Source organism: Osmerus mordax, chromosome 5, assembly GCF_038355195.1.
Source record: "Osmerus mordax isolate fOsmMor3 chromosome 5, fOsmMor3.pri, whole genome shotgun sequence".
In the NCBI taxonomy this organism is placed as follows: domain Eukaryota; kingdom Metazoa; phylum Chordata; class Actinopteri; order Osmeriformes; family Osmeridae; genus Osmerus; species Osmerus mordax.
The window spans coordinates 16,930,767-16,949,551 of record NC_090054.1 but is presented as its reverse complement, the minus strand read 5'-3'; the positions used below and the strand labels follow the sequence as shown (position 1 = coordinate 16,949,551).

The window sequence follows — 18,785 nt, the reverse complement described above, 5'->3', positions numbered from 1 at the left end:
AATAAATTATTTTAATTATTTAGCATTTTTCAGTTTTATTATTCACAGGTGTTATGCACCCAAATTATTTAGAATTTGTTTAAATCCAGTTACACTGTATATAGACAAAACTATAAAAACAGAGTTCCTTCGAGGATGGTGACTGCCTGGCCTGTGATGTCCAGTCTCCCATCATCCCTCACTTCCAGCTGCAGTTCTCCACCACGACTTGAGCACTGATAGGCTGGCAGGTACAAGAAGTACATTAGTGACATTTTACATACAAGTATCAAACTTTGATTCCTAAAGTTTCACAACATAGTTTCAACATTGTATAAATATGAACATGTTTGAAGCAGGTGAAATACAGAGATATGCACCCATGACTGCTCTGTAACTTAACTGTTTAATGTTAAGCTTACCCAGCATAATCTTCTTGCCTAGTTTCTCAGACCAGTAGCTCGCCAGCACAGTATGTGAGGAACCTGCAATGATAGAACAATGTGTTTCTAGTGTGCCACTGACCAAAAAGTCCACCCACTCCCTGTAGTGATTCTGAACCACACAATTTTAATGAGATTCTCCTTCCAGAGACCAGAAGTCACTCTTGGAATATCAGAATCCTCTTGGCATAATGGAAGATGTTTTGGGTGATGTTTAATGCCTGCAAGTACCAGTGACGGGGTCTTCCGGAATGCCATTCCAGGGGGAAAAGTTTCTGGAGTAGAAGTCATAGCCCGGTTGGCACTGAGGGGCTCCCAGCATGGTGACTATCACCCCTTTCACCCTGCCACTGCTCTCACTGGCCAGCAGGGCTGCAGCGTTGGGCTGCAGGCTGGTCAGCACTGACCTGAGAGAAACACTGTGTAAATAGTACTGAATACTTTCTGTACACACACAAACACCATAAACACGCTGACCTGTCGCAGGTATCATCTAGGCGAACCATCAGCTTCTTGGTTGTGGGACAGAGACACACTTCTTGAACTGGATGGTCTCCTACAGCAGCCTTCACACGTTGCATACCATTCATTAATATATGACCTTTCTGTTATGGATAGCCTGGATAAAACTTTTATTAAAATTGCATTTTGACTTACTTTAATGACTTCTTTAAAATCATCTGCCACCTGAAGAACAAAAATATAATATCAGTAGTCGTCAGAAAGACATTTGAGGCAAAACCGTGATTTTCATTGCGTACCTGGGGTACAGGCTTATTGAGGGGGAAGTCCATGACTATGGAGTCTCCCTTCTGGCGGACATGTAGCTCTCCACTCATAGTCTCAAACACCAAAGTTGAGTTAATATTTTCTGGGTTAGGAGATAAGTGAAAGAGTTACTATGTGCACAATACTAATAGGTGAATCCTGCACCCATCTATTGCAATTAATGTTCTGTACTGTTCTGTTCTTTGCTAGTCTATCCTTTGGAAGGGTACATTGGTAATTGTATGTAATTTGTCCCAGTTGCCTTTATCACAGTGAAAACAGTTAATATAAAGCTTTTTACTTTTCTTATAGAAGAGTACAGCAGCAGAGGCCAAGGTGGCATGGCCACACAGGGGAACCTCATTGGTTGGACTGAACCACCGCAGATGAAAACGGGCTCCTGATAGAAGTAAACATTTTTACCAGTGCAAAGTCTTCACAAGTTATCACAACAATATACAGTCTCCAGGTCTAGCATATACTAGAAAGCCACAAACTGTCCTTCACTAACAGGCAGATCAAAGTCCAGACAGACCCTGTTACATTATTGAACGTGTACCATGGATAAAAAGCCTAGGAAGTGTAAGCCTACCTGAGCTGAAGTCATCGGCTGGGTTGAGCCGTGTAATGAAGGCTGTCTCAGACAGATTCATCTCAGCTGCTATCTTCTGGTACAACTCATCCTGCAGCTCCTGCATGGGTGAAAATATGATAAATTGTTGTCATTTCTGTGCAATAGTCTTAGAAAGGGGAATTAATTAACTGAAAATTAAGCATTATGTTTAGATACTCATTTTCAATACTCAATAGTAACCCAACACAGAAGCAATGTTGAAAAACGTTTGTATGTAATGTCCATGTAATAGTTGATCAAATATACAGATGTACTTACACATAAAAGCGGACAAACAGCTGCAGGATTCCCTTTGAAGGGTAGATTAGTAAATGCATCAACGGTGAATACTGGAATCTTCATTATTTTTACTATAGATGACCTCCCGGATGACTAGTGTAAGCCCCAAACTAATTTCAATGGACTTTAGACCGTAGTCAGTGCCCTGTACAAATACTCTATTCAGTTCATTAAACCTCGCATTGACTCCTGTTCTTTTTTCTGCTTAAAAAATATGAATATGAAATCTTTTTATATGAAGAAGAATACCTTTAACCATTAAGACGTATATAAACCTGCTAAACCTTGTATTAAAGTGATGGTTAGTAATTTTACTTTGGAGAAATCGGGGACAAAAATGTGTACGGGGGTTTTAGACACTCGTGTAGAAGGTTATTCATAACCTGGCAACTTGTGATGTGAATCAACTTATCAGTGTCACCTGAAAAAAAAGAAAGACCAGAAAGAGGACACGATTGTGAGACTATTTTATTTATTTCCATTATCGAGTGAATATTTGTAAATGATGGCTAGTTAAACGTGTTGTTATAGAAGTCTTCATTTAAAAATAAAACTATGCATTTACTTGCCTTGCTAGCTACCACATTTGACCGTTAGTGGTGTCCTACTGAACTAGCTGTACAGCTAGCTAGGGTAGCTAACCTTTGCTAACGATAGCAATTGGAGCTTGCTAAGAAAGTTAGCTTACGTTAGCTAGTTAGTAACTTAATGGAATGTTGGCATTAGATTGGTGGCTGGTAGCGTCAATAAATAAAATTTCTTAGAAACCGGCACCAACCAGTAGCCTCCAATTGTACTTTATGTAACAAGCTAATTAGCTTACACTGTAGGTATGCTACATGACAGTGCAAGTGTAGCTGGCTAACTTGAAATGGATAACTGCACTAGTAGAGAGCTATCAAACCACATCACATCTCACAGCAAAGGTGAAGCAGGTTAGATACCGATAGCCAGTTGTTATTAGTGCCAGCTGTTGAAGTGAACACCTGGAACTTAACACTGCTATTTGCATTTTCATAGTAATACATGGTGTATGACAACTCTTACAGTAGCCGATCTAGATAGTCAGATGAACACTGACAAATAAATATATTTAGAGATATATTTAGAAATTGAGTTTTACAGTTACTTTAATAAGTCGTGTGTCTGCTTACAAGGAATGTCCTTGTCCTTATGTCCTAGCTAGGTCAGAGTAAGGGAGGATGTCGATGAATGACGAGGGCTATGTGGTGAGGATCAGGGGCTTGCCATGGTCTTGCACCCAAGAAGAGGTGGCCAGCTTCTTTTCTGGTTAGTAGAAGAAATGCACGACACAATATCTACATTCTACCATTTTCGAGTGTGCTACTTACCATATGCAAAACAAATGTGCTAACGGTGTGTATCTTTGTCTGTGATCCTCAGATTGTGACATCGTTGGCAAGGTGAATGGGGTGTGTTTTACCTTCTCCAAAGAAGGCAGGCCCAGTGGAGAGGCCTTTGTTGAACTGAAAACAGCAGAGGACTTCAAGAATGCCATAGCCAAGGACCGTAAATACATGGGACACCGCTACATAGAAGGTGCACTTAATAGTCTTGAATTTCTGTCTTTGTATTTTCCGTGGCAGGACTGAGTTCTGTCCGCAGAAAAGGTCATTATTTCATCATTTTACAAACGTGTTCTGAAATATTATGTCCCTGAAGTTGTCCTCTCGCTCTTCCTGTTTTTACCTTGTCCCATTTATTGATCTTTATTGAATGTGTTCCTGTTTCTGCCCTACAGTGTTCAAGTCCAACCGCAGTGAGATGGACTGGGTGTTGAAGCGCAGTGGGCCTGCAGACTACGACAGCTGCAGCGGCTGCATGCTGCGGCTAAGAGGGCTGCCTTTTGGTTGCAGTAAGGAGGAGATAGTGCAATTCTTCTCAGGTAGATGCTGCTCCATTAAACCTCAGTGTCCTGTCAGTTAGCAAACAGGCAGATAGACAGAGAGGTTTTTCCCCCAGGGCAGCCTCAGGGGTTATATTGGTTGCAACCACTGCAGGTCTATAGATCATTGATGATTATTGATTGATGTTGTAGGTAGTTGTGACAAAGGATACATGCACATTGTAGGAAATGTTACAAATGTATACTAATACATTTTTAGCTTTGAAGAACATGTGGTGACTTAATCCTCCTGGAAATTGACCTGCTGACTAAATGAAATGTGCAAAATAAATTTTTTAAATCTCAGATTATATGACAGTTGGCCATGTTAATTATTTGGTTATTATTTACGACTTCCTGTCCAGAAGTGTAACATAACCCATTTTAAGTCGCTCCATGTTCTGGTCCAATCCTGCTTTCAATGTCTGTGCGTGCCCTGAGTAGAGCCTGTTTTTTTTTAACTACGATGTCTCAGTGCTTACTGTTCTTAAAAAAATATGATTGTATTGTAAGTGAGCTGTGTATGCCCCGACTTGATAAGACCGACAGATATCACACTGACATAATCCTATGGAGGGGAGTTGGGGGGCAGGGGGGTCTCGGAGGAGGGTGAAGTTGCCCCAGGACTCTGATCTAGGGTCAGATGGAGGTTATTTTCTTCCTGGTGGTCATGGTCAAGATGTGGGACAGTAATACTGGTGCTAGACCAGGGCCTGGGGACAACTTGAGCCCTCAGGGAGAGTTCTAAGGCGTTGTTGTTTTGTCCAGATGGGTTATGTGTCAGCTTTGTTAACTTTGCCCCCCCTCTGTGGGGTTATCTGTCCTTGGGTTAAAGGGTTGAGAATCGTGCCAAATGGGATAACATTGCCGATGGACTACCAGGGGAGGAGCACAGGGGAAGCCTTCGTGCAGTTTGCCTCAAAGGAGATAGCAGAAAAGGCACTGGGGAAACACAAGGAAAGAATAGGGCACAGGTGGGGACAGACTGCAGACTGGGATAACTGGGTACTTCTGGTTGGTAAGGGGGGTATGGGTATGGGGGAATCATGCATCTTTCCTCTTTAGCTAAAGATGGTATGATCATGAATTAGATAAATACTGTATCGGGAAGACTGAGTGGGGCAGTTCCATAGCTATTGTTACAGTTACTTAATCTTTCTTATTCTGGACATCTAGCTGTCATTCATGTGTGTCAATATTACACTGGGGGGGAGGGGTTTATGTAGAGCTACTGTTGATAGTAGACCTCCACAGTTTATTGCCTCTGTGCCGAACCTTAACCACCCCTCTATACAGCATCATGCTGTGTGCCACCTCCACCCTATGTTGGAGCGCCACTACGCTCCTGTCCTAACCCACCTCTCCCCCACCTCGCCTGTTGACCTCCACAGGTATATAGAGATCTTTAAAAGCAGCAGGAATGAGATCAGGGCTTACTATGAGCTGCCACGCAGGGGCGTCGGGCAGAGACCCGGCCCCTACGACAGGCCCATGATGACCCGGGGTGGGTTCTTTGGGCCAGGGCCCGGCCGGGGAGGGGCCCTGCTGGACCAGATGCGCAGCGGAGGAGGCTACAGTGGTGGTAAGCAGGTTCTGTTGTGGTTTTGTTCAATCTCACCTAGCTCTCTTATTTGTTAGTTTCTCCCTGTCTTATTGTATCTCCTTCTTTCTCCCCTCAAGGTTATGGAGGTTTTGACAACTACAACGGTTTTAATAACTATTGCTTTGGCAACGGGATGTTTGATGAGCGGGTGAGAGGCGAGAGGGGGAGAGGTGAGTTTTGCTGCTGCTTGGCTCTCGTCTCTCTAGTGTCTATGGTGGCCACCAGTTAATACCACTTTGAGAAGTTTACAAATCATGAAGTAGCATTTTTCTGTGAACCTTTAAATGTGTGTGTGTAGGTATGGGAGGCCATGGCTACGGTGCAGGAGACTCCAGCTCTGGGTTTCACAGTGGACATTTTGTGCACATGAGAGGTCTGCCCTTTCGTGCCACTGAGGGAGACATTGCCAATGTAAGAGGACCTCAGTCTGTCACCCCTCCCCTGAACCTAGGAATACTGCGTGTGTCTTGTTAAAAGGTGTGTGTGTGCGTGCAGTTCTTCTCCCCTTTAAGTCCTCTGCGGGTGCACATCGACGTTGGTCCTAACGGGAAGTCCACCGGGGAGGCTGACGTGGAGTTCAGGTCCCATGAAGACGCCGTGTCAGCCATGACTAAAGACAAGAACCACATGCGTACGTACAGCCACTCTCCAACCAAGATGGAATAAGTCTGCTGGGTTTAGTTGGAAGCTACATCCTCCCATCTTGTCCTAATGTTTATCTCTTTGTACAGAACACCGGTATATAGAACTCTTCCTCAACTCAACAGCAAGTGGGTCATCAGATATGGGTGAGTGTATTTTTTATCAGAGACATACGTGTCTCCAGCAGTCTGAGGCCCACCAGTCTGAGGCCCACCAGGAAGCTGCAGCCATTTCTGATTCTGACTGACTCTCTTTCAGGCCGTGGCGGTGGTGGTTTCTATGGTAACTCTGGCGGCGTAGGCTCAAGGGGAAGTGGACTTCGAGGGGTATTCTGAAGGGGAACTGTGTGTTCCAACCAAACATTGTTGGAGATTTGTTTTGTATTTGAATGTTTTCACTTGTTCATGAAAAGTACTAAGGTAGAATATATTCCAGTCTCAAAGAGTGGAATAAAAATATATATTTAAGCTGTTGCATAGGAGAAACAGCAGCTATTGTACATTTTGCCTAATAAATTTTATATTTAATTCTCAATTTGAGTCATGGTTACAAATCTTGACAGGTGTATTTCTATTAAATGAGCTGTCCTCCTGCTTAATATTTATTGGGGAAAAAAACATTGATTGGTATGTGTCAGTATGTGTAATAAAAACAGATTGAAAGGCAAGAAAGATAGCTAGTTTGCGCCACCTTTAAATCAATGCCATTTAAATAACATTTAGTGAAGACAATAGTTCAACTATTTTATATACAGTATGTCAATACTGTGCAAATGATATCAATACTCTGACAATCGTTTATATGAGTGAGATGTATTACATCACAGTTTGTATTTCATGAAAACCCTTAATTCCACTTCTGGAATATTATAAATTGTAAACATGGTTTTGTTGATTGAATACAAAACAAAATATACAGCTTGTGTATCCTTAACCTAAGTGGTTACATACAAATTAAACATGTGCTGTACATAAAATTCTTGGCCAAGTCTTTAAAATGTAACACTCAGAACAATATTCAAATAATAAGCATTAAAATAACATAAAACATAAATACTCTGAAATTAATATCTTTGTCCAATTGACAAGAAATTGGCATTATTACACATATACTTGTTGCTATTTTAGCGTAAGAAGAGTTATAATCACTGCTCAACCACTGCATAACTCAATGAGTCAGTTTAGTATTTTTCAGTCAGTAATCCAAAGTCAGCAGAAAAGGTTGTGTGCTGTTGCTTGTACTTCCTGTCTTACATCTCAGGGCAGCAGTGGAAGTTTAGTGCTTTTGATAAACATACATGTGTCTATTGTACCATGCAGAGACAAACCTGTTCAAGCAACAACTATAGTTTGGCTTGTTAAGAGGCACGTTTGTAGAAAGCCAGTTAGGACCAGTCATCACCAGAAATCACAGGACATAAAACCTCTAGAGGACAGGGAAACTACAGGTGCGCTCCAGGTCAATTACTACATCCTTGACCAACATAAACACAACATACAAATGTGGGTCCGCATTCAACCAAACACTCCTCAAAGAGTTGTATTGTAAACATGTTGTGAATACCATTATCAATGTTTGTTGAATTGTATTGCATTTTAAATGCAGCTATGTGGGCAAGCTACCTGGAACACAGCTGCTGACCCTGACAATCACTGAACAACAGATTCAACATCACATTAGGGGAACCTATGGAATAGCAAGGTCAGACTGGCGTTCGTGATCTAGAGTAGGAGACTGGAGAAGGTTAATCATTGAAACCTTAGTGTCCTTCAACATTTCTATTGAGGTTAGGTTAAAGGCCAGAGACAACACGTAGAATGTAAACGATCCATCCTTATAACAGTCCTGCCTGCTCCGAGTGTCAGTCTCGGGTAAGTAGGTGGAGTTAAAGCTGTGAGGGTGTGTTCGGGACAGGGAGGGGGGGGGGTAGTGTCTCACGTGGCATTGGAGGAGCAGCGCTGCAGGAGGAGGGCGTGGCATGTGTCGCAGACTCGCACCGGTTTGGGAGAAGCAGGAAGAGGAAGCTCGTTGTCGGAGCAGGCGTTACAGAAAATCTCCCCGCAATTCCTGCAGTGGTGCTGCAGACGAACCAGACAGACAAGCACACGTACAATATCTGTGACTTCTCAGTGCAGCATCGCGAGCTGAGATTGTATATGCTACTGTGATAACCTTTGTGTTCCCCCTACCTTTCTTCTGGAGATGGAGAACTCCTTCTCACACAGCTTACAGTGTGTGGCTTCCTTGTCTTTCAGCCAAACCTGTCCCCCCTGAGACAAATACTCTTTACATAACTCACAAACACTTCCGCGCATTAACTACAGGCTCCTTGGCACTATTCCCGCTGTTCTGTTCTTTTGTCAAGTGTTGAATTATCTTCCATAACAAGCATACAGTAGATGTGGAGTCACTCACCTGAAGAGCTTTATTTGCTTCTTTGATGTCTTCAATTTTGAGCTTCGATCTATGATCATAGAAACCACAACAGAAGAATTAATTCCTCCATCAAGTCAGCATCATATACTCTATCATACATGATATTAAAGTTGAGCTGGATTGGATCATTAGGATGTCAGTACTCGCTGAGTTTGCAGCCCAGCTCCTCCAGGGCCTGCTCCTGCTCCTCACAGATCCCCTTCAGCTGGTGGTTCTCATCCTGCAGACGGTGGAACTCCTGCAAAACCAAACACGCACTAGATGATACATCCCACATACTGGATGGATCCAGACACAATGCCCCCATCAACACATAGTATCTCTATCTGTCTCTCTCTGTGTCTCTCTCTGTGTCTCTCTGTCTCTATCTCTCACTCACTCTCTGTCTCTCACTCTCTGTCTCTCACTCTGTCTCTCTCACTCTATGTCTCTCTCTCTTTCTATCACTCTGTCTCTCACTCTGTCTCTCACTCTGTCTCTCACTCTGTCTCTCTCTCTATGTCTCTCACTATATGTCTCTCTCTCTCTGTCTCTCTCTCTCTGTCTCTCTCTCTCTGTCTCTCTCTCTCTGTCTCTCACTCTGTCTCTCACTCTGTCTCTCACTCTGTCTCTCACTCTGTCTCTCACTATATGTCTCTCACTATATGTCTCTCACTCTCTGTCTCTCACTCTCTGTCTCTCACTCTCTGTCTCTCACTCTGTCTCTCACTCTGTCTTTCACTCTATGTATCTCACTGTTTCTCACTCTGTCTCTCACTCTCCCACACACCTTTTTGAGTCCATTGATCTGCAAGGCCTCGGCACTAAGCTGGTTGACTGAGTCTCTTTCTCTTTCCAGATCGTTCTGTAACGTCTGGCGCCACTCCTTCTCAATCTTCAGGTCTGTCTCCAGCTGTTGCCTACGGGAACAGAAAACAACATCAACTTTAGGCCACTTCACAATTAGGAGTGAATAAGAAGTCATGGTTACAGTAGTTATACACAATATATGTAGTTAAAAAAGGTAAGAACAAGAACAACATGCAGATACTTTTATCTAAGAAGAAATTGAAGGACATAGCAGCCACATGTATTTTTTCAAAATTTGTGTAGCTTTTATACATTTTCATTGCATTTCTGACAACATTACTCACAGCTGCTTCTCTCTCTGGGCAATTTGTCTCTGCAGCATGTCCGCCTTGTTTGCAAAGTCCTGCTTGAATTTACGAGCTCCGTCCTCGGCCGTCCAGCGGTCGCGTTCCGCCTCCTGTAATCTGGTGTAATTAAACCAACCGGGTAAAACTCAGGCTCCAGGCCACATGGCCGGGGGGCAGGAAGGGGGAATGCTATGGCACAAACTGGCAACGGAAAAGGGGAGGGCCAAGCACCTCCAGGCAAACTGATAGAGGAAGAAGGGACGGCCAAAATAAGAAAACAGGAAGTGTGTAGCATTTGTTTATGGAATGGATCTCTGATGTTTTAACTTCACTACCACTCTTTGACGAATGTGATAAATTCAATGATTCCACAATAGATTTGAGCCACAACCAACATTTCAAAACATCTAACTTTATTGTTTCAAGTGATAAAAGACAACTGTTATACTATGTTTTGTTGGGTATATTTGCTCTAACAAATATGACTGAGTGGATTATTATCATTATTACAGTAGCATAGTAACAGTAACAGTATAACTGAATTCACCACAAAACTCCCCGGTGAGAAAAACCTTGAACTGATACAAAACCAAAGGACTACAGTACTTATCAAAGAGCCATCTCCACAGGGAGTAAACCATACTGCATGTAAACTAACCCCTGTTTAGAGAAGGAGCAAGAGAGGGAGTGAGAGAGAGGGAGAGAGAGAGAGAGAGAGAGAGAAAGAGAGAGAGAGAGAGAGAGAGAGAGAGAGAGAGAGAGAGAGAGAGAGAGAGAGAGAGAGAGAGAGAGAGAGAGAGAGAGAGAGAGAGAGAAGGTGTGCATTTAGTGTCAGTGTTCAGAACGAGATGTCCTTGACTAGCTTGTACTGATGCTCTGTGTCAGTGCTGGCACACTTTACAAAGGACATGGCTAGCGTGCGTGTCTGGCTTAACAAGTCCTTATCACTGGTCACATGACAAAAAGTAGATCAGTGCAAGGACAGAACAGGGGATACAGACGAAGGAGGAGGAGAATAAGAGGTGTGCAGTGATGTAAAAACGATGAACAAATGAATAGATGGAGGGCAAAATGTGGTGACGATGACGGGCAAAGAAGAAAACAAAGGGGAAACAAGGATGTCAATATCAGTGAATCTTCATGTCACCAAAAAGCCTGAAGAAACTGTTAAACAAAGCATTCCTTAAGTATCCCAAATTAGATGGCAGTCAACCAATGGGAGAAGGAGACAGAGAAAGAGAAAGGGAGGTGTCTGTTGATTGGGCCATGACAAAGCTATGGGTGCATCACATCAACCAACCAACCTAAAGCCACCTAAAAGCCAATTAAAATGACCTGAAATGATGGCCAAAAGGTAAAACAAACACTCATAACAAATACTGACATGCAGAAAGAGACGGTGGTGAACATGCCAGCATGGATGAGTTTAATGGCCGACCAATCGCCAGTCAAAACACACCAAGAAGCTGTGTGAATCTGATGCATTAGGTCTGGCTACATCATGTTGACTAATCAGGCATCATCAGCGTTTGAAATGAATGATGTTAGGTCTTACCTCTGCTCCAGCTGTTTCATTGTCGCCGTGATCTGATTGGTCTTCTCTTCCAGTCGGGTGATCATGTCGTTCTTCTGCTTCATCCCATCATCAGACGTCTGTCAAACGGCAACCAGACACGTAAACACCACTGAGATCCCTTTGCATTACTTTACATTTTATTACATAACATTTCCTGGCATCAAGTTACACACACTGATGATAAGGGATCGGACAACAATACATCACATCAGATCTAATCTGTAAAACCAGTTACAGTACATGAACTTGATCAAAAAACAGGTTAGACCGATGGCAAACAAAAGTCAAATTTTTGAGGAAGTATAGATCAGCATGTGTTGTGAATACAGAGAGAGAGAGACTGGTATTGTGTGGGCAGGGCCCTTACCTGCATCTTCTGGTACATTTCCACGTTAATGGCCTTGACCTCATCTAGCTGATGCCGTAGACCAATCAGAGTGTCTTGTTTCTCGTGGATGTCCTTCTCCAGCAGCTTCATGGCCAGCTCCATCTCCTGCTTCATGCTCACCTGAACCACCAGTTCATTCTCTACCTCCTGGCAGGACAGAACACTCTGGTAACTAACCATTCCTTATTTTACCAAGATAACCCAACTAAGTATATTATTAACTAAACGTATGGCACGGCTAACTAAATACCCAACTAATACAAAATAATTCTACTTGGCCGGTACAAACCTGTGCCATCAGTTTATTCCCCACATCCTGGAGAAAAACAAAACACAGTAGGAACAAACCATGCATCTCCCCTAAACTTTCCCCAGTTCTCAACTCTCTTCAGTCTAGCTAAAAAGGAACAGTTACAGACAGAAAGACAGGCCTTTGCTGACAGACACAGACAGACAGGCCTTCGCTGACAGATACAGACAGACAGACAAACAGGCCTTCGCTGACAGACACAGACAGACAGACACAGACAGACAGACCTGCCGTAGCTGACACTCCTCCTTCAGCTGTCGCTGGGCCTCGTTATACATCTGGTCCAGCCCCTGGCGTGACTGCTTGTACGTGTCTCTCTCCACATCCACATCCCCCTGCGTCACCTGGCCAATCACACAGCACCCCACACAGTTGCAACATGTCACATCGGCTGAACAAAGGCGTATGTGGGAACACAGGAGGTCTGATTTCACGAGGAAAGCAAAGTGTGAGCGTCAGGCTGAGTTGTGGGTGAAATCAGAGGAACGTCCAACAGGTACAGTACCTCCAGGTGCTGCTGGGTCTTCATCAGGATGATAGTGTTCTCGTTTCTCAGCTGGTGGTTCTCCTCCTGCAGCTTGATGATGTTGTTCTTGGCTATGGCCAGCTGCAAATCAAACCAATCACCATCAGTCCACATATGTCAGAGACCAATCACAACAGGCCAAAGGTTACAGTGTTTAACTAATATTATAGGTGTTACTGGGTAGACTGGTAATGAAGAAGATACACTGTCCTACCTCCTCTATGAGTTTAGAGTTGGATTTCTCAAGAGAGTCCACCCTGCCCTGTAAACCGTGCACTGTAGAACTGAGAGAGAAATATACAGCTCTTTAGCTACATTTCAAAGTCAACCACTCACACATACCCTCACCCACTCTGAGACACTTCTCGAGACTTACTTCATTTGTCTGTTTAATTCTTCAACGTAGTTCTTTTGGTCTAAAATGGCAGCTATTTGACTGTTTCTGTTGAGAAAAGTACAAGTTGAAAGAAAGTTTGCTTAGTTCTACTTGTCTTCATTGAGACAAACAATCAGAGGACATATAGAATCTCAGTAGAGGAGCATGTTGAAACATTGCCTCCACCGTACCTCTCTTCGCTTCTATAGTCATCTATGTCATTCTTCAGGTACATGGAGAAGTCAATGACCCCCACCTGGAAGGTGAAGGTGAACAGTCAACATCAGCTAGATGAACATAAGGACCAGATATTGATCTGTCTATTTAAAATATCAATTATTGGCCTTTTTGGACAGAGACAGTTAAGAAGTAGACGAGATGTAGGGGAGAAAGACAGGAAGACATGGAGCAGGAATCAGGCCTCAGCCCATATGGAACGCGCTCAACCTGGTGAGCCATCATGGTGCGATCAATGATAAAGCATCCAGTAAACCCAACATGAACCTGTTGTTGTGTATCACCAGTTCTAATACTCTGCCTCTCCCTCCTCACCTGGGTGTCCAGATCCTCTCCCTTCACACACAGGTTGGCGTCGATCACATTGAGGCCCACCAGCAGGCCCACAATGACCGCTCCCTCCTCTTCCAGCATGACTGCAGAGCTCTCATAGAAGTCACTGAGGACACACACACACACGTTTGCTTGTGTATCTGGGCGTGTGTGTATGACTGTAATAATTGGTATCCTTGTGTCTGTATATGTAGTGTAGGTGTGTGTCTGTAAAGTATGTGTGCATACTGATCAGATGGGGAGTCGGATGGCTGAGCGGTTAGGGAATCGGGCTATTAATCAGAAGGTTGCCGGTTCGATTCCCGGCCGTGCTAAATGACGTTGTGTCCTTGGGCAAGGCCCTTCACCCTACTTGCCTCGGGGGAAATGTCGCTGTACTTACAGCTCTGGATAAGAGTGTCTGCTAAATGTCTAAATGTAAACAATGTAAATGTAAAATCAGCATGAGTGTAGTGTGTACCTGAGCAGATCCTTCCTGGTGATGAGGAGACGGAGGTAGTCTGCCAGGCGCTTCTGCATCAGAGCCAGGCGCAGCCAAGCTCTCGCTCTTCCCAAAGGAGTCCTAGGGAGATAGACAGATGATGAGAGAGAGATAGAGAAATAGACAAGATAAATAGAAGTGGGTAGGTCGAGAGAGAAAACGCGATCAAAAGTGAGTACTACTGTTCCGACAGCCTCACTAAAACATGAACATTGTTTGTACATGTGGCACTAACAAAGTTCTGCTGAGAGCAGGTTTCCACTCTAACTACCATGATGAGTCATCATATGGTCACAGTGCTCAGAGGAAACTGTCTGCAGTCTCGAAAGCTAATCACCCGTTCCCCTTCAGTGGGGAAAGCTGAAGTGAAAGTCCATCTCCATCTGGCTTTCTCAGATTTCTTAAGGGTATCAGTTACCACAGGAGGACATCCACTTTTAAATATTTAGTCGCTACACAGGTGAAACAAGAACCTTAAACACTTTATACACATACCGACAGTCTTTACTAATCAGTCTTTTACATTACGTCACATTTCATTCATTTAGCAGATGCTTTTATACAAAGAGACGTTTAAAAAATCTTTAAATCTTAATCCAAGGGATTGGTTTCCCTGTAGGTATCTTGGTACTTAAGTGATATAAAAGTGTGTTCTGTTGTGGTGGTGGTGTTGTAGTCCGTACTTGAGTCCAGGCAGGTCTCGGACACTGGCTGAGATCTCTCCTGCCTCTGGACAAAGCTTCTCCACCAGTTCCAATGGACCCCACAGGGACTTGTTAAATCCTAGGAATGACTTCTTTACTGCAGACAATCATGGAAACACGCACACACAACCACACTCAGCAACATCTGTAACAATGCAATCACGCAATAGTTTTATGTGATTTATGCGATGATGAAAAGTAAGTTTCTTTACGTGTAGAGTCTGCAATGAAGATAACAATGATAAAGGTTGTGTTGGTTGTGTTAATGCAGGTACCTCTGAGGCCGTGCTTTAAGCAGTGCTCCATGACAACGAAGAACTGTTGAAGCGGTGGGTAGTCAGAGTCCAGAGTGCGTCCAAAGCTCAGTGCTGACTCAATTAGGCCTTTGATGCTTAGCTTCGCCATGTTCAACAAGTTGGCTCTCTCCATTGCCATGGGGTCCCGCAGGGCTAGGGAGACACACACACAAATGTACACACACACACACACACAGTATAAATGTTGTACACTGCTAGCATCTCAATATAAGTAATTGAGAACATGACAAACCAGCTCATTTTTCTTGGTTCCCTGAACTGGTGTACTCACCTGATGCCTGTTCTGTACACAGTGTACTACAGGGTTACATCCTGACCAATGAACAATAATTTCTTGTCAACTGAATGACAAACATTATTTGGTTACTCTGGAAACCCCTTCTGGGGTCTGTCACTGGTTAAACAAGCCTGGTTCACAGCTTTTCATTAGAATGTCTAATAGTAACCTAGGCCCTGCTTCTGTTAATGTCTCAGCTCCACTGTTGTTACTCATTCACAGCAGAAGTGTTTGGGAGTAGGCTACACAACATCCATGCACTGACAGTGTATGTAAACTCCAACAGCTACAGTATGTTTGAGGTCACTCAAGTCATTATGGGCTTTTGTTCATGTTACCTTAAGAATTCACCACAGCATTGTAAACAGAACCATTGTTAAGATAAATAGATTAGGCTTTACTAATGGAGAAATTGTTGTTTCTGACTCCATCCTCCAATCAGCCTTTTGAGCCCCCTCATGATTATGTGGCACGGCACAAGACAGGAGACTTTTCCGGCCCCCCAGTCGGATTGTGTAGTTGCATTTCTGTAACATGGCGCATCTCTCTATTGCACCATAGTAACAGCAGCAAGCATCACATCATCACAGGGGGCCCGGGTGTGGTTCTAGACAGCTATTGGTTCGTAGATAAACCACATGTTAAGAATGTACGGTTCTTTACTAAATCTGACAACAGTCTTTGAATGCGACTTGATGACAAGCTTTAAGCTACCGTTCATTTGCACAAATAACATGATTGAGCAATCTGATACAATAACATATAAATGCAAGAGTGTTCAGATGCGGTTAGTTCTTAAGTGAGTTTTGAGGTCAATATTGCTAGCTCTAATTACCTTTGACACTCCACTCATCGGAGAGTGACGTTCTGTGTTCTGCTACCTTTGGCAGAACGTGAATGCTTCCTGAAAAGGTCTCCGATGCTTTCCTTGCGAGAGCGAATATAGGAGCCTGCCATCTCCCATCCCCTGCTCTCATGGTCGTGCTGCCACTGCTACTGCTGTTGCTAACGTTAGCTTTTTCACAAGTCGATTTTTCTTCTTGTAGCCTCAGAATTCCGAATACCTGTGCTTTCTCCTTACTAGTTTCTGCCTCTGCTAATGCAAGGTCGTGTTCTGCAGGTGTCGCCATCGTCGAAGTCAAAATGAAACGGTCACGGCCAGTTCACCTGACAACCATGGCACAAAAATGTCTGGAATAGCATTTAGAAAACAATGACCGGTTTGCTAACCCACTTTGGGTTGCTAATCTGCCCATCAAGTTGTGCTTACATGCTGAATGCTAACAGCCCGTTTGTAAATTAATAAATGAGAGTATCGGATTTGTTAAAGCGCTGAAGAGTTCTGTTTACACCGAGCACTGAGCCGAATCTCCGTTGAACCGGAGGGGTGGTGTCAAATGCTCAGAAGACACAAAAGCACTACGTAATGGTTTTGTACCAGAGATGTTCGTTTGCTACCATCTACTGTCAACCACTAGCATTACATCTGCACTGTATCTATATTAATGTAATTGTACAATGCAGTTGTTTGCAAAGTATTTCCAGATGCACTAGAAATCACATGTAGTTATATACAAAAACATGTAATGCAGACTGTGATGACGTATGAAGTAGTTGTTACTGTTGTTATTGTCCTACCTTGGTTGTATGCCAGTCGCTCCATGCTCTCACTGTGTGTGATACCCCAGCGATGAAGACTTTGGGGAGAGTACATGATTCGAGGTGACTAGAGTCTGTCCTTGGTCACACTGATGTGGATGGGCTTCACCAGAGAAAGATCTGCCGACATAGCCGGGTATGAGAAATGACTGTGCATTAACATGGCATTGTAGTTATTCTATTACAAGTAATATTCTCTATGTAAAGATATTTATTGGTCTGTGCTTTGAGCAATCACAGGAAAGTATCCTTGTGGAACATGACAACATCATAAACCTTCTGTAGTGGCAAGATTGACCGTGAGGTCCGTAAAGGACTTTGCTCTTAGTTCAGTGTCCTGTCCACACCCTGACCACAGCCACACTAAGGAGCTAAACTGTAAACCATGTAGTATGCTGCAGTCCCTCCAGTTGGCAAGTAGTGAGCCAGGATCATATGACTCTGATTTCCTGCTGCACCCTCCAATGGGCCTTCTGTCTCCTTGTCTCTCAAATCTGTCTGCCTGTGTTCCTTAACAGTCTGTCTGCAACTACGATCGCTTTGTCTTTCCAACTGCATGTCACACTTGTCATTTTGTTTGTCTTTCGGGCCCAAACAGAATGGAGATGCATTGTCATGTTATGCCCACAGCCGCCCCCATCACAAGCCTCTTGTCTTGTAGAGCATACACACATGCACACATGAAGCTAGTTCTACTGACTTACCTCAGAGGGAGCGGCAGTAGTGTTATTGCTCTGGTTGACAAGGCTTGGTTCTACTTGGTTCTGTAGTTCCCAGTCCAGGTCTAGTCCAACAGTGCTGGTAGTTGATCTAGCTGCCAGGAGAAGGATTTGTTGATGCTCTGGGCCGTGCTTCTGGATGGGTCTCATCCCTCGGCAGTCCCGGCCGGAGCAGAGAGCAGGGGGTGATGTCGCTCCAGGGAACGGATCAGACCACACGCCACACACACACCAACACACACACACTCACATAGCTGAGGCACAGAGAGGGGGAGGGGCTGGGGAGGGTCGACAAGGGTAGGGAGGAGCCTCCGCTGGCACTGGAGGGAGTGGGGTGGACAGAGGAAGTCTGCAAACACTGGCCAATCCCTAAACGTGAAGATGAAGGGGATGGAGCAAGCTTGTACACACTGGCCAATCCCTGTTCCCATGCAGCAGATGGAATGTAAAGCCATTCAGGAAGAGGCTTATCTTTGTGACAGCGCAGCCTTTCACATGAATGAATTGCTTCTGAAATTCTGCCCGTCGTTTATTGCAACAGTGGATGTGGGAGTGAAACTGATAATAACCTTTAACAATATAAAGGCTGTCTTTCAACCACTTTTTTTGCCTATAATGCTTCTTCATAAACCTAAACATAATTTTACAATTTAAATTTGTATTTATTAATGCTTTTATCCAAAGTGACATAAAAAATAGTGCTTATAGAAAGCACAGCAGAAAAGGTGCATAGTTCTAATAGTTTCAGTCAAGGAACGGTCTATCCAGGCACAGTGCAAAGTAACCACCTCTCAGCTACCAGGCACAAGAATAATATGTTAATTATACTGCAACCACAATATCTTTACTACCATATCACATAATATAGTGCAGCAAAAAGAAGGTCACATCTTAAGTGCAACATCAAAACAATTGTGGGTGTAGTCTCTTACAAGATAGTGATACAACATGATCCAATCCGCGAAGGTGTAATGTATCTGTTACACTAAGTATGTCAGCAATATTCCCTTTCTCCTATGTATCATAATAATTAGATAACTTTCTGATTGGTCAATT

The 18,785-nt window shown here is 43.6% G+C and overlaps 3 protein-coding genes across 7 annotated transcripts; 1 reads left to right on the top strand and 2 right to left on the bottom strand.

The window, feature by feature from the left end:
* Positions 1-28: 28 nt before the first annotated feature.
* LOC136943071 (phenazine biosynthesis-like domain-containing protein) lies at positions 29-2,167 on the bottom strand. Of its 2 annotated transcripts, XM_067236226.1 has the most exons (9): positions 2,083-2,167; positions 1,783-1,882; positions 1,492-1,590; positions 1,184-1,293; positions 1,080-1,109; positions 900-988; positions 654-829; positions 402-464; positions 29-223 (listed from the first exon to the last, which is right to left on the bottom strand). In XM_067236226.1, the coding sequence occupies exons 1-9, from the start codon at positions 2,164-2,166 to the stop codon at positions 111-113; spliced, it is 864 nt and encodes a 287-aa protein (XP_067092327.1). In that variant the 5' UTR covers position 2,167; the 3' UTR covers positions 29-110. The 2 variants fall into 2 exon arrangements, with proteins under 2 accessions (XP_067092327.1, XP_067092328.1); XM_067236227.1 differs by lacking the exon at positions 1,492-1,590.
* Positions 2,168-2,494: 327 nt separating this feature from the next.
* hnrnph3 (heterogeneous nuclear ribonucleoprotein H3 (2H9)) lies at positions 2,495-6,788 on the top strand. Of its 2 annotated transcripts, none has more exons than XM_067235903.1 (11): positions 2,495-2,560; positions 3,290-3,393; positions 3,508-3,663; positions 3,866-4,009; positions 4,845-4,983; positions 5,401-5,591; positions 5,690-5,782; positions 5,911-6,023; positions 6,108-6,243; positions 6,344-6,400; positions 6,513-6,788. In XM_067235903.1, exons 2-11 carry the CDS (start codon positions 3,306-3,308, stop codon positions 6,587-6,589), a joined length of 1,194 nt encoding a protein of 397 aa, XP_067092004.1. In that variant the 5' UTR covers positions 2,495-2,560; positions 3,290-3,305; the 3' UTR covers positions 6,590-6,788. The 2 variants fall into 2 exon arrangements, with proteins under 2 accessions (XP_067092004.1, XP_067092003.1); XM_067235902.1 differs by having other exon boundaries at positions 2,504-2,560; positions 3,286-3,393.
* Positions 6,789-6,925: 137 nt separating this feature from the next.
* rufy2 (RUN and FYVE domain containing 2) lies at positions 6,926-17,893 on the bottom strand. 3 transcript variants are annotated; one of them, XM_067235900.1, is made up of 19 exons: positions 17,715-17,893; positions 16,990-17,130; positions 15,033-15,206; positions 14,737-14,854; positions 14,033-14,134; positions 13,555-13,678; positions 13,194-13,258; positions 13,003-13,068; positions 12,841-12,910; positions 12,606-12,707; positions 12,328-12,444; positions 11,770-11,937; positions 11,382-11,479; positions 9,824-9,943; positions 9,460-9,589; positions 8,834-8,928; positions 8,670-8,718; positions 8,444-8,524; positions 6,926-8,332 (listed from the first exon to the last, which is right to left on the bottom strand). In XM_067235900.1, exons 2-19 carry the CDS (start codon positions 17,063-17,065, stop codon positions 8,189-8,191), a joined length of 1,899 nt encoding a protein of 632 aa, XP_067092001.1. In that variant the 5' UTR covers positions 17,066-17,130; positions 17,715-17,893; the 3' UTR covers positions 6,926-8,188. The 3 variants fall into 3 exon arrangements, with proteins under 3 accessions (XP_067092001.1, XP_067092000.1, XP_067092002.1); XM_067235899.1 differs by lacking the exons at positions 16,990-17,130; positions 17,715-17,893 and adding an exon at positions 16,187-16,706; XM_067235901.1 differs by lacking the exons at positions 6,926-8,332; positions 8,444-8,524; positions 8,670-8,718; ... (3 more) ...; positions 16,990-17,130; positions 17,715-17,893 and adding exons at positions 10,571-10,773; positions 16,187-16,706.
* Between the last annotated feature and the right edge of the window lie 892 nt (positions 17,894-18,785).

Excerpts from the sequence above, each read along its gene's own strand:
- hnrnph3 (XM_067235903.1), top strand. The coding sequence starts at position 3,306 with ATGTCGATGAATGACGAGGGCTATGTGGTGAGGATCAGGGGCTTGCCA. Across the intron at positions 5,592-5,689 it reads CGGAGGAGGCTACAGTGGTG|GTTATGGAGGTTTTGACAAC; the intron begins GTAAGCAGGTTC and ends TCTCCCCTCAAG. Across the intron at positions 6,244-6,343 it reads TAAAGACAAGAACCACATGC|AACACCGGTATATAGAACTC; the intron begins GTACGTACAGCC and ends CTCTTTGTACAG.
- LOC136943071 (XM_067236226.1), bottom strand. The coding sequence starts at position 2,166 with ATGAAGATTCCAGTATTCACCGTTGATGCATTTACTAATCTACCCTTC. Across the intron at positions 1,591-1,782 it reads AGCCGATGACTTCAGCTCAG|GAGCCCGTTTTCATCTGCGG; the intron begins GTAGGCTTACAC and ends TACTTCTATCAG. Across the intron at positions 989-1,079 it reads ATTTTAAAGAAGTCATTAAA|GCTGCTGTAGGAGACCATCC; the intron begins GTAAGTCAAAAT and ends CAACGTGTGAAG.
- rufy2 (XM_067235899.1), bottom strand. The coding sequence starts at position 16,481 with ATGGCGACACCTGCAGAACACGACCTTGCATTAGCAGAGGCAGAAACT. Across the intron at positions 13,259-13,554 it reads GAGAGGATCTGGACACCCAG|GTGGGGGTCATTGACTTCTC; the intron begins GTGAGGAGGGAG and ends TTCACCTTCCAG. Across the intron at positions 8,719-8,833 it reads CTGGGCTGCAAACTCAGCGA|ATCGAAGCTCAAAATTGAAG; the intron begins GTACTGACATCC and ends CTATGATCATAG.